General features: G+C 43.3%; 1 protein-coding gene across 1 annotated transcript in view; it reads left to right on the top strand.

The window, feature by feature from the left end:
* The window catches only part of LOC123492033 (ataxin-7-like), a 39,255-nt gene extending 25,758 nt beyond the window's left edge, over window positions 1–13,497 (top strand). Inside the window, exons 6-13 of the mRNA XM_045223686.1 lie at window positions 4,609–4,846; window positions 6,075–6,358; window positions 6,666–6,748; window positions 6,887–7,155; window positions 7,279–7,468; window positions 7,733–7,854; window positions 8,092–9,178; window positions 9,416–13,497. Of these exons, the coding sequence (XP_045079621.1) occupies window positions 4,609–4,846; window positions 6,075–6,358; window positions 6,666–6,748; window positions 6,887–7,155; window positions 7,279–7,468; window positions 7,733–7,854; window positions 8,092–9,178; window positions 9,416–9,433 (2,291 nt within the window). The 3' untranslated portion in view covers window positions 9,434–13,497. The remainder of the gene's footprint in view (window positions 1–4,608; window positions 4,847–6,074; window positions 6,359–6,665; window positions 6,749–6,886; window positions 7,156–7,278; window positions 7,469–7,732; window positions 7,855–8,091; window positions 9,179–9,415) is intronic.
* The last annotated feature ends 48 nt before the right edge of the window (window positions 13,498–13,545 follow it).

The raw sequence follows: 13,545 nt of genomic DNA, 5'->3' as shown, positions 1-13,545 counted from the left end.
GATGGAATACGGGGAAAAATGCACCAAATTATTTTTTAAATCTTCAACATAGGAATGCTACCAAAAATAATTTATTGAAACTGGTTACAAATGATGGAGTCACCCATGATTCACCAAATTATATTTTGAAGGAGGAATCAAAGTACTTGAAGCGTATGTTTTCGTTTCAGTCGCCTCCACCTCCTCTAACTGAAGCAAATTGTAGAGATTTGTTTTCTATTGATAATGTAACATTAACAGCTATACAGAAAGACTCATGTGAAGGTGAATTAAAGAGAAGGAACTTCTGGATGCAATTAAAGACTTTAAGTCCGGGAAAACTCCAGGGTTGGATGGCATACCAGTCGAGGTATACCAAACCTTTTTTGATATACTCAGAGGACCGTTATTAGCATGTTTTAACCACTCCTATGTAAATGATAGATTATCAGACACTCAAGAAGAAGGTCTGATTTCATTATTACTGAAACAGGATACAAGTGGAAAATATAAAGATCCAGTCCATTTTAAAAATTGGAGGCCCCTTACACTTCAGTGTTGTGATGCAAAATGTATAGCGCATAGAATTAAAAAGGTATTGTCGGACATTATTCATTCTAATCAGACAGGTTTTTTACATGGGCGATACATTGAGATAATATAAGGCAAGTACTGGAAACAATAGAACACTATGAAAAATCTGTGAAACCAGGCCTGCTATTCATAGTAGACTTCGAAAAGGCATTTGATAAAGTACGACTGGGGTTTATATATAAATGCCTGGAGCATTTCAATTTTGGACAATCTCTTTATAAATTGGGTTAAAATCATGTATAGTAACCCTAGGTGTAAAATAGTAAATAATGGCTATTTCTTTTAAAGTTTTAAACTGTCAAGAGGAGTGAAACAAGGTTGTCCACTATTGGCATATATGTTTATTATGGCCATCGAAATGTTAGCTATTAAAATCAGATCCAAAAATAATATCAAGGGATTAGAAATCCAGGGCTTAAAAACAAAGGTGTCATTGTACACTGATGATTCATGTTTTCTTTTAAATCCACAACTTGAATCCCTCCACAGCCTCATAGAGGATCTAGATACATTTTCTAACCGCTCTGGATTACAACCAAATTATGATGAATGTACTATATTACGAATTGGATCACTAAAAAATAAAATATTTACATTACCATGTAGTTTACCAATACAATGGTCTGATGGTGATGTGGATATACTCGGAATACATGTCCCAAATCAAATAAATGATCTCACTCCAATACATTTTAATAGAAAGTTAGCAAAAATAGATAAGATCTTACTACCATGGAAAGGAAAATACCTGTCAATTTGTGGAAAAATCACCCTGATTAACTCTTTAGTATTATCCCAGTTTACCTATTTGCTTATGGTCTTGCTTACGCCTAGCGAACAGTTTTTTAAATGATATGAGGAAAAAATATTCAATTTTATTTGGAACGGCAAGCCAGACAAAATTAAACGGCCCTATTTATATAATGAATATGAATTCGGAAGACAGAAATTATTCAATATTAAAGCATTAGACCTATCACTAAAAGCTTCAGTCATACAAAAGTTATACTTAAATCCGAAATGGTTCTCTAGCAATGTTCAAGAATGGCCTTTTTCCCTTTATTCAGATTACAACCTCTCACTTTCAGTTATTTGAAAAGGAAATAATCCCCCAAATATCACTATTTCTAAAACAAGGCATCGAAAGTTGGTTGCAATTTCAATTTAATCCTCCAGAAACAACAGAACAAATATTGCAACAAATATTGTGGTTAAACTCAAATATACTAATTGATAAAAAACAATTTTATTCTGACAAAATGTTTAAAAAAGGTATAATCTTCGTAAATGATATTATCGGTAGGACTGGTGGAGTTATGTCGCACACGCAGCTAACAAAAACATATGGATATATCTGCTCTACCCAAAATTACAACCAAATAATTGTAAAGTTGGTTGTTGATCATTGCTAGATAGCCATTTTCAAGTCATGCCATAGATTTTCAAGCTGATTTAAGTCAAAACTGTAACTAGGCCACTCAGGAACATTCAATGTCGTCTTGGTAAGCAACTCCAGTGCATTCAGAAAGTATTCAGACCCCTTTTTCCACATTTTGTTACGTTACAGCCTTATTCTAAAATTGATTAAATACATGTTTTTCCTCATCAATCTACACACAATACCTCATAATGACAAAGTGAAAACAGGTTTTAAGACATTTTTTCAAATGTATTACAAAATAAAAAACAGATACCTTATTTACGTAAGTATTCCAACCCTTTGCTATGATACTCGAAATTGAGCTCAGGTGCATCCTGTTTCCATTGATCATCCTTGAGATGATTCTACAACTTGATTGGAGTCCACCTGTGGTAAATTCAATTGATTGGACATGATTTGGAAAGACACACACCTGGCTATATAAGGTCCCACCGTTGACAGTGCATGTCAGAGCAAAAACCAAGCCATGAGGTTGTAGGAATTGTCCGTAGAGCTCCGAGACAGGATTGTGTCGAGGCACAGATCTGGGGAAGGGTACCAAAACATTTCTGCAGCATTGAAGGTCCCAAAGAACACAGTGGCCTCCATCATTCTTAAATGGAAGAAGTTTGGAACAACCAAGACTCTTCCTAGAGCTGGCCGCCTGGCCAAACGGAGTAATCGGGGGAGAAGGGCCTTGGTCAGGGAGGTGACCAAGAACCACTCTGACAGAGCTTCAGAGTTCCTCTGTGGAGATGGGAGAACCTTCCAGAAGGACAACCATCTCTGCAGCATTCCACCAATCACGCCTTTATGGTAGAGTGGAAGCCACTCCTCAGTAAAAGACACATGACAGCTCGCTTGGAATTTGCCAAAAGGCACCTAAAGGACTCTCAGACCATGAGAATCAAGATTCTCTGGTCTGATGAAACCAAGATTGAACTCTTTGGCCTGAATGCCAAGCGTCACATCTGGAGGAAACCTGGCACCATCCCTACGGTGAAGCATGGTGGTGTTTTTCAGCGGCAGGGAGACTAGTCAGGATCGAGGGAAAGATGAACGGAGCAAAGTACAGAGAGATTCTTGATTAAAACCTGCCCCAGAGCGCTCGGGACCTCAGACTGGGGTGAAGGTTCACATTCCAACAGGACAACAACCCTAAGCACACAGCAAAACAACGCAGGAGTGGCTTCGGGACAAGTTTCTGAATGTCCTTGAGTGGTCCAGCCAGAGCACAGATTTGAACCCGATTGAACATCTCTGGAGAGACCTGAAAATAGCTGTGCAGCAACGATGTGATATTTCAGGGTTTAAAAAAAATAATAAAGAAATGCAGAAAATTCTAAAAACCTGTTTTTGCTTCGTCATTATTGGGTATTGTGTGTAGATTGATGAGGGAAAAACGATTTAATCAATTTTAGAATAAGGCTGTAACGAATCAAAATGTGGAAAAAGTGAAGGGGACTGAATACCTTCTGAATGCACTGTATATTTGGCCTTGTGTTTTAGGTTATTGCCCTGGTGAAAGGTGAATTTGTTTCCCAGTGTCTGTTGGAAAGAAGAATGAACAAGGTTTTCATTTAGGATTTTACCTGCACTTAGCTTAATTTGGTTAATGTTTATCCTAAACAACAAGCATACCAATAACATGATGCAGCCACCACCACGCTTCAAAGTATGAAGACTGGTGCTCAGTGATGTGTTGTCTTGGATTTGACCCAAACATAAGGCTTCGTATTCAGGACATAAACTGAATTTCTTTTGCCACATGTTTGGCAGTTTTACTTTAGTGCCTTATTGCAAACAGGATGCATGTTTTGGAATTTTTGTAATTCTGTACAGGCTTCCTTTTCACTCTCATTTAGGTTAGTATCGAGGAGTAACTACAATGTTGTTCCATCCTCAGTTTTCTCTTATCACGGTCATTCAACTCTGTAACTGTTTTAAAGTCACCATTGGCCTCATGGTGAAATCCCTGAGCGGTTTCCTTTCTGTCCGGCAACTGAGTTAGGAAGGACGCCTGTATTTCTGTAGTGACTGGGTGTATTCATCACCACCCAAAGTGTAATTCATAACTTCACCATGCTCCAAAGGATATTCAATGTTGCATTTTACATATTTATCGTTCTACCAATAGGTGCCCTTCTTTGCGAGGCATTGGAAAACCTCCCTGGTCTTTCTGGTTGAATCTGTGTTTGAAATTCACTGCTCGACTGAGGGACCTTACAGATAATTGTATGTGTGGGGTACAGAGATGAAGTAGTCATTAAAAAATCATGTTAAACACTATTATTGCACACAGAGTCCATGCAACGTATGTGACTTGCATAACAAAGGGGTTGAATACTTATTGACTCAAGACATTTCAGCTTTTCATTTGTAATTAATTTGTAAACATTTCTAAAAACATAATTCCACTTTGACATTATGGGTTATTGTGTGTATGCCAGTGACACAATCTAATTTTAATCCGTTTTAAATTCAGGCTGTAACACAACAAAAATTTGAAAAAGTCAAGGGGTGTAAATACTTTCTGAAGGCACTGTAGGTCATGTGTCTGTGTGGACTGTACATTAGGTTATCCCTAACCTGCTTTTCCCCTGACCCCTATCTAGAGAGAAGACACAGCTCGTCCAGCAAGCCCACCTCCACCTTAGCCACCTCCTCACCCCTGTCTCGGAGCAGGAGCAGTGGGACGGGTGGCGGGGGTGTCAGCGGAGGGGCCATGGGGCGCTCTTCCAGTGGGACCAGCGCCTCGTCCAACTCCAAAATCCTCAAACCAGCCAAAGAGAAGCTGCCAGGCATCCAGCAGAGACCTCACTTCCCTCCCTTCAGGATGCTCAACGACAAGATGTAAGTCATGTCTAGCCTAGCCATGCTGGTGAACCATGCTGAACTCTAGTAAAACGTATTGTCATGTTGAACTTCAGCCTAGGACTGGGCGATATGGCTCAATGTTTTTCCAATATATGGGTGATTCACGATACAGTGTATATCTAAATATTTTTAGTGTTTTTTCCTAAATAAGCTTTGTTGCACAATTAAAGGTCACTGCATTTCAAACAGTCAGCAATAATCTAATGAAAGGGGCGGAGCTGGACAGTTTTTCCTGCCCAAAGTCGACCTTTCAAATGTTTATTTAATCCTAACCTTAAAGCGTAGTCTCAGCGATATGACGTAGATGCAGAAAGTAAACAGCATAGTGGGTCAATTTCCGCAGCAACTAAGAGCGCTAAAGTGCGAGGCTCAATTTCTCTGTTGTTTTGCGTGAAGCGCAAGCGCAAGCGTGAAGCGAACCCGTTCACATGTACAGATACTGTGCATCTCGCTCATCTCATTTCAGTATTTTGCTGAGTCTACCTTTAACCATAACCACACTGCTAACCTTATGCCTAACCCTAACCTTAAGTTAAGACCAAAAAGCACATTCTTGTTTTCATAGTTATTCATAATATAGTCCATTTTGACTTTGTTGCTATAGTAACTAGTGGAAATTCAGTTGTGAGTGGCAGGGGAGGGGCTTGGTGTGTCTATGAGTGAGAAGGTGCACACAGGACAGAAAGAGATGAGACCAAAAAGACAACATGAGAACAAGCAGACATAAACGCTCATAAATAATACAAAATAATCTTGATTCTTGCGAGACAGGCATTTGGAATTTTGCACTAAAACATCAATTCTAATTAATTCGATATATCGGCCAGCCCTACTTCAGTCCCCTGCTTCTTAAAGCCCTGCTTCACGTTTGTTTTGATCCTCTGAGTTAGATCTTATCTCTTCATCTTAGGTCCTCTCCCTGCTCCTCAGAAGTCTAGCTCTGTCGGAAGTCTTCCTGTGCTACTCTCTGTCTAAATGAGCCCCTTAAAGAGTTAGTTTTAAAAATAGATCCTTTATCGAACTCCATTTGCAACCACTCAAAACATGTTGGCTTTCTGCTTGAGGATTTGAACACATTTCAAACTCTTCCTACAGCTGTTCTGTTAAAATGAAACGTTTTTTCTGAAGTATTTGATGCTGCTATAGATGAATGAACTCCCTCTATCCCTCGCTTTCTCCACCTCCGTCCATCCCTCTCTTCCAGCCTGACCCCTGCGGTCAAAGTGGAGAAGATGCGTCTGAAGTTGGATTCGTCGGCCAAGATGGTGCAGGTTCCCTCGGCCCCCTTATCGTCCTCTTCCTCCAGCAGCACTGTGAGCTCCTCGTCACCCCTGAAGCCAGGCCTTAACTGTCCCTCCATACCAAAGGCTCCCCTGCTGGCCCCCGGCCAGATCCCCAACGGCAAGGGCCATCTCTCCCTTTCTGCCCTGGACAAGAAGCAGGACAACAGCGCCAGTAGCAGACAACACCTCTACAAGAGACTGTCAGGTGAGAGGAGATGATGGGGGTTTATGTCTGTAGGATGTTTTGTTTTAAAGGTCCAATGCAGCTGTTTTTATCTCAATATCAAATCATTTCTGGGTAACAATTAAGTACCTTACTGTGATTGTTTTCAATTAAAGAGCAATTTCTCAAGCAATACTTTTGCTAGGACTGTCTGGGAGTGGTCTGAGTGGGGAGGGGGAAACTGAAAACTAGCTGTTATTGGCAGAAATGCCACTAACTGAATACTATGTTTCTCTGCTACCGCTCTCTCTTCCTTTCTACCTCTCCTGTTCTCTCTCTCTTCCATCAGAACGTGAGTTTAATCCAGATATCCACTGTGGAGTCCTGGATATGACAGCTCGGAAGCCATGCACACGATCCCTAACATGCAAGGTACCAAGCCCTCTCTTCTGCCCCCTCTCTTTCTCTCTGTTCTGTGTGGTTATGAATTATTCCATGTCACAGCCTTCAGATACTCAGAGTGCAGCTCACCCTGACCTAACATACGTTTTGGCCTTCTCCCTCCCTCAGACACATTCCCTAAGCCAGCGGAGGGCAGTGCTGGGCCGGAGGAAACGGTTCGACACACTGTTGGCTGAGCACAAAAGCAAAGCCCGGGAACGGGAACTGCAGCACCCCCACCCCCAGCAGACCACCCCTCTCAGGGAACCCCACCCCTCCCCCTCCCGGCTTGCCCCCCACCACGACGCCCACCAGGTGCCTCATGGCAACGGAGCCACCGACGTCACCAAGCCTTTGGCGTTTGGCAAGCCCAGACCTCACAATCTTGGTCTTCCACGGTGAGTCACTTCACGTGCTCTTCCTGGGTTCTCAACATCCAACAACTACTTTTTGCAGTGTGGTACAGCCAGTACCTGCATCCCTGATGTGTGTTCCTAAATCACTGTTTCCTCTGCACTCAGACTGAACAGCATTATTTCTCACGGAGGTGGGGGTACCCCGGGAGACCCCTTGTCGGTCCACGAGTCGCCCCACCCCTCTACGTCCGCCCCCGACGGGGTCTCCCGCCTGTCCAGTGACGAGGGGGAGAGGGAGGAGAGCACAGACAAACTGGACTGTCACTATTCAGGTTACCACCCACGGCCGGCAGCTGTAAGTTCACCACAAGTTCACTTTATATTTGACTCTTACAGGAATATGCTCTACATTTATTAAGCTCCTTAAATTCACATCACAGCAACAATGAAACAACAGCATAGCCAGATGTGTGAAAAAATCTGTCCTTATCCAGTTTTGACAGGCCCTATAAACAGTACCAACCTCCATTGAGTGGCAGCTTGCACCGTGCATGGGAAGCAGCAGTGTGTGTGATTGGTTTGTTAGTTTGTGTTAACTATTTCCATCCCTGCTGCTCAGTTTTGTACCTTTGGAAGTCAACTGTTTGGGAGAAGCTGCTACTCGTTTGACCGGCGCTGGGATCGAATGCGATGTGCTCTTACCGCCATGATGGACAAGCACGTCAACACTCAGATGTGGAAGTAAGTCTGTGCACATTCATTAGACCAGAGTTCCTTCCATAATACCTACCTAATTCACAAACCTATTGCAAAATCACAGAGGCAGGGAGCAATAGTGTTGCAGGGTGGTGAAAGGAGATGTATGGGACACCATAAGCTAGCAGTTCCAGTGTCTCTCCAGGACTGTCCTGCGCTGACCCCTCTCTAGGTGTAAATGTTACTGATGGGGATGCTCATGGTGGTCTGTTTGTGTTATAGGAAAATCCCTTTCGCCTTGGAGAACTCCTCCTCCTCTTCTTCCTCTGCACCGGCCCACAGGACAACCACAAACTCCATGTCCTCATCCCACGGTAGCGCCCCTGTCTCGGGCTTCCTCAGCCCCTCCTCTGCGCCCCTTCCGCCCCCCTACACTCAGTCCTACGACAGCAAGTCTGTGCTCTCGTACGGGACCACCTTAAACGCCCGTGCCTCCCCGCAGGGCGCAGCCGACCACCCTGCCTACAGCGCAGCACAGGCCAGACAAGTGTCTTCGTCGCCCCAGATGCCTTCAACCCACTCCTCGGTCCCCTCCCTGGCTTCAGGACGACCGCTCAAGTCCAGATCCAGCGTCAAGTCCTTCAGACCCCGGGAGTCCTCCTCCACAGCTGCCATAACCAACTCCACCTGCGGGGGCAGCAGTGGAGGCAGTAGCCTCAGCTCGGGGAAGAAGAGGAAGAACAGCTCCCTCCCTACATCGTCTCACGCTACCACCTACTCCTCAGAGTCCTCTTCCTCCTCCAACACCACCCCTTCCTCCTTCAAGAAGAACTGCATGGTAAACAGTGGCAGCTCAGGGAGCACGTACCACCACGCCTCGCTAGTCCCCCCCTCCTCCTCCTCGTCTCACAGTGGCGTCCACAGTGTGGGACTCAACTGTGGCCCCAACGCCAGGACCAACTCCCTCAGTCTGAAGGCAGAGCCCTCGGGGCCAGCTGGGGTGTCGGGGCCCGGGGTCAGAGGCCCCCCCTCAGGCAGCCCGGCCGAGTCCATCAAGAGGATGAGTGTGGTGATGAACAGCAGTGACTCCACCCTCTCCCTGGGGCCCTTTGTCCACCAGGCCTCAGAGCACCACAGCAGCTTCAGCCATGCCCACACTGACGTCCGCCTGGAGGGGAAGAAACGCAAGGGCTCCCCCGCTGTCAGCTCCATCAACAGTGGAGGAGGAGGAGGAGGTTTAGGGGGCGGTGGAGGGGGGCCGGGCAGGCCCAAAGTGGCCAAGTCTCCAGCCATCAACAACATCCACAGCAAACATGGACGAACAATCCCAGGAGCCACGGGGCTCCCCAACAACTCCCTCATCCATCAGGTGGGTTGGACACCTCACACACTGGCTGCTAATGCCTATCATCAACCAGTCAATCTCTTTATCTGTTGGAAAATTCACTGTGCAGTCAGGACTTGTATATCTTCAACATGTACATGTGACCACATATAGACTTGAGAAAAAAACATTAAACTAAAAATCACCAATGAATGAATGTTGTAATTTATCATCTAACTTCCCTGCCCCTCTCTCTCTCTCTCTCTCTCTTGCTCTCCTCAGCCAAAGGCCCGCCCCTGACAGCGGTGGCTGGGTTCTCTGTATGGAACCGAGGGGCGGATGAAGAGGAGGCAACATGTGCGCTGCTCCGGACTGCACGAGGCCTTCTAATACGTTACTCTCAGCTTCCCAAGATCCTCAGGGTGGATATGATCTGGACAGCCCAGTGACGTCACCGTTGTCGTCTATAGTGTAACTATTCCTCCCAAAGCCATGTAGGAGCGCCGTGTGGAGGTGGCAGGCGTTAGCACCCAGGGTGGGTCACACTTGGTCCCCTGTCAGTCAGTGTACTGAGGGAGGTATTCCTATGGGGAAGACAGGAGAGAAAAGGAGGGAGTAGCAGCCTGCCTGCCCTTTGACCTAATGTTGGAATTCCAGAGGTACGGAGGAAGGGAAAAGTGCTGGCACAACAGCCATGGCACTGCCCACCTACCGTCATGACGTAGAGCCACTGGGAGTGACTGGAGAGCCCTTAAGCCGCAATCCGTTGGTTTCCGACGATCTCTTCCGTGCGTGCGTGTGTGTGTGTATGTGTGTGTGTGTGTGTGTGTCACTTTAGATTCTACTGGACTACTGGAAATTCAAATGTACACCTCCACGCCTGAACTCAGAAGCCTTGGAAGGAGAGGGCAGGAAGAGGAAAAACTGTCAGTTGCAACACTTCGAACACAATCACATTGTTGTTTTTTAATCCTTTCACTACATTTTGTCGGTTGGTTTTAATCAGTGTGACGTGTGCGTACATAACGTCAGGTTATGTACAGTAAGTAGCCAGAGATGAACAACATGAGGAGCAGATCCAGTCAATTCTCTATGTGAGTTCCATACATGACCGAAACAATTATGCAAGTGTTACTTTTTTATGTTTCTTATGTTTTTCACTGAATTTACCTACAAAAGTCTGTGTGGAGATGGGGAAGAAAGTAAATTGTGCATGCATATGTGAAAAAAGGATGCCTGATACGACAATTTGATTGAATGGTTGTGAAAGAGGGAGTACTTGTCTTGAGGACAAGTGTTAATTCCTACATTATTTTCATCTTACAAATGAACAGCTACAGTAGACCTAGCCCTAACTGTGAACAGCACTAAACAAACACAGACCCACTACTTGCTTTAGGACATTTAAGTTGTGCTTAATTGCCCCAAAAGCAATCCAAAGGCAGCCATCTGTTTCTCCCACCCTAGTCTGTAACCACTACGCCAGCTTCGGCTATTGGCTATTAGGGTTTCCATTCCGGTACAATATAGTGTTGTAGTTTGTGAGTAGAGGGGTTTGTCATGACTCACATCACACTTGTCCTTCGTCAAAGCACGGAGTCTTAAACTGGCAATACTTCCCCTTGTCTGTCTCTCTGAGATGAGATGATGCTCCTTGGGATCAAGTGGTGTTTTTTTTGGGGTGCGAGATTCATGGAGATGGCTTCAGAGTAGGTTACTACTTTTTTTGTAACTCCTGTAAATTTCGTAAACTCCACTGATGTCAGGCAGCGAGCGTAGTTGAGGAGCCGAGTGTTTTCTATCTTACTTTCGCTTTTTCTTGTATGTATTGAACAAATATCGAAGTATCCCTATTTCAGAATACATATTTTGTTAATGAATTGTACATATTGAAATATGTATTTTTGCACAGGCATTTTCTTATACAGTTTGTTTTGGTACAATTGAGATCATTATTATTTATTTAGTAAATGAAATAAGTTTAAGAACTTAACTTATTTGAAGTGGTTCACTGCCAAGTCTATAATGCAATACGCCTATAACTAGAGGTTAAAGCGTCACATTAATCATGTACTGGGATCCTTTTAAAACAGGGGTGTCAAACTCAATTTTGCCCCGAGGGGCACATTCGGTCTTCAACGAGGTGAATGTAGGTGTATTCTCATTTCTACACAGTTTCGATTTGGTTTTAGTCCTTTTTAAAGCAGGGTTCCCCGAATTAGGCCCGGGGGTGGTTTTATTTGGCCCCTCAAGTTTTCTGAGCAAAAAACAACTTTTTTTTGTTATTTTATTTTCATTGTTGGACATAAGGCTGTAAAAATACCAGGAAATTAGCTCCAGGTAATTTTAATTTTGTAAGTCTGCTTCCAAGTATTCCCACACTTAATAGAGATGTGATCATATACAAATGTAAGCAAGGTTGTTTTAGTCAAACATGATATCTGTTCAGGCTTCTTGCGGTCAATTAGCAATCTACAAATTATTATTTTTATGTAATTATGTTCAGGCCTCCCGACCATCTGCTCAAGAAAAGAATCGGCCCGCGGCTGAATCTAGTTGATGATCCCTGTTTGAAAGTATATTGAGTTTGTTTTGTTTTACTCAAATTACCCCTGGGCTGGATTGGACCCCCCTCCATATGTTTGACACCCCTGCTTTAAAAGGTAGTGTTGCCACAAGCATGCGTTTGTGTGGCAGACATTACTTTGTTGTTAACTCTCCAAGGTCTCACTTGTGCTTTTTACTATTTTCAAGTAGCCTCTGAATCAACAAAAGAAACATCTTTTTTTTTTTTACCCAAATAGCCTGTGATTCTGAAATGTCCCGCAGGCTGAAAGCTGTGCCCATTGTCTAAGCGATTTCCATGGATTCAATCATTTACCTTTTTAGACGAAGACCTTGTAACATTTCATAATTTGAAACACTTTCCTTTAAGGCTGAAGGGACTTAGCAATCATTAAAGCAAGGAAGATGAACACTTCAAACAGTGGAACTGCTTGCATCATTGTTGCCAAACTTAATTTGAAGCACAGCGTTTATGGAAATTCTTAGTTTGCAGCTTTTAGAAATGCTGAAATAAGAAAGTGCCTGCATTTGTTTCACACTGACTGTTTGAGGACAGAGCTTTTTTAATTTTAGTTTTACCTTACTTGAATGTTCAAAGTGTTTTAGGAGCTTGCTTTTAAAATATGCCTATGAACCCTAAATGTGGTAAAAACCTGATAGCTTGTCAGCTAGCTGGTATGAAACACTTTGGCCTCTATTCAAGCCGTATCACGGAAGTTAAGCGTTACATTGTCGTTGAAATTTAAAAGCAATGTTCCCTTATTAGCGTAGACTGCATTCGTGGTAAACACTGCAAATGTTTGCCTGGCTACCCAAACTCCTTGCTCCGGGCAACCGCTACGCCACACCAATGGATGTTTGTTTCTTCTCCGTAATGAGTCTGGAGCTGAGTACCTCCCTGATGATTTCTAGAACGCAAACACATTCTAACCCAGGATTTCCCAAACTCGGTCCTTGGGACCCCAAGGGCTGCACTACACAGCTGATTTCAAATAATCAACTAATCATCAAGGTTTGATAATTTGAATCAGCTGTGTAGTGTTAGTGTAAAAAAACTAAACGCGCACAGAGTTTGAGAAACGCTGTTCTAACCGTTCTGAAAATTCGTCATTGGCTTTGATACTCTTGATTGTTTAGAGAAGATCCAATCGCTGATGACTTCTTGTATAACACTACCACAAATGACTTCAATGATGGCAGTCTCATACTGAAGTATGTAGCGAACGAAATAATTCAGTTTGAGTTGTTAATCAATGCATGACCTTTACATTTCCATTGTGCAATCTGTAACGCTTAAAGGATCCAGATTGAATAGAGCACATAGTGTTAACCGTTATTTTTATCAATGTTTTCCAGATAAGAGACGTCAGATCTTGGTGCAGACCAGGGGGTGTTGAAGCTCCCTGGTCGGTTATGAGTTGTTTAACAGGTTCAGTAAAGTGTTTTTGTTTACCCTCAACCTCCACTGACAACGCTGACCTTGTTTCCATATGATGGAAACTTTGCAAAGATGTTTTTATCAAGTACCACATACTTGGAATGTGAAAGTGAGATAGAACACAGCTTGCTTGTGGGAGGAAAATATTTTCAGTACAAACTCCTATATAAGAGCGTGTATAGTTTTTTTTTTTGTAAACATTATCAGAATCATTTGATCAGCTGGACTTTTGTGTATTGGCTGCTATGTAATTCATGAACAAACTTGTTAGGTTAGATTTACTTAATATTTAAGATTGTATAGTCTTTGTTTTGTAACATGTTTCTGTAAATAAAAAATAATTTATACAGCTATTTATACAGAAAAAAAACAGTCTTTGCTTCATTACTGAAATTGTTTTATTTCAGAA

The sequence above is a fragment of the Coregonus clupeaformis genome, chromosome 12 (assembly GCF_020615455.1).
Source record: "Coregonus clupeaformis isolate EN_2021a chromosome 12, ASM2061545v1, whole genome shotgun sequence".
Taxonomy (NCBI): Eukaryota; Metazoa; Chordata; class Actinopteri; order Salmoniformes; family Salmonidae; genus Coregonus; species Coregonus clupeaformis.
The sequence above is the reverse complement of the archived record's forward strand: the minus strand, read 5'-3'. Positions and strand labels throughout refer to the sequence as shown.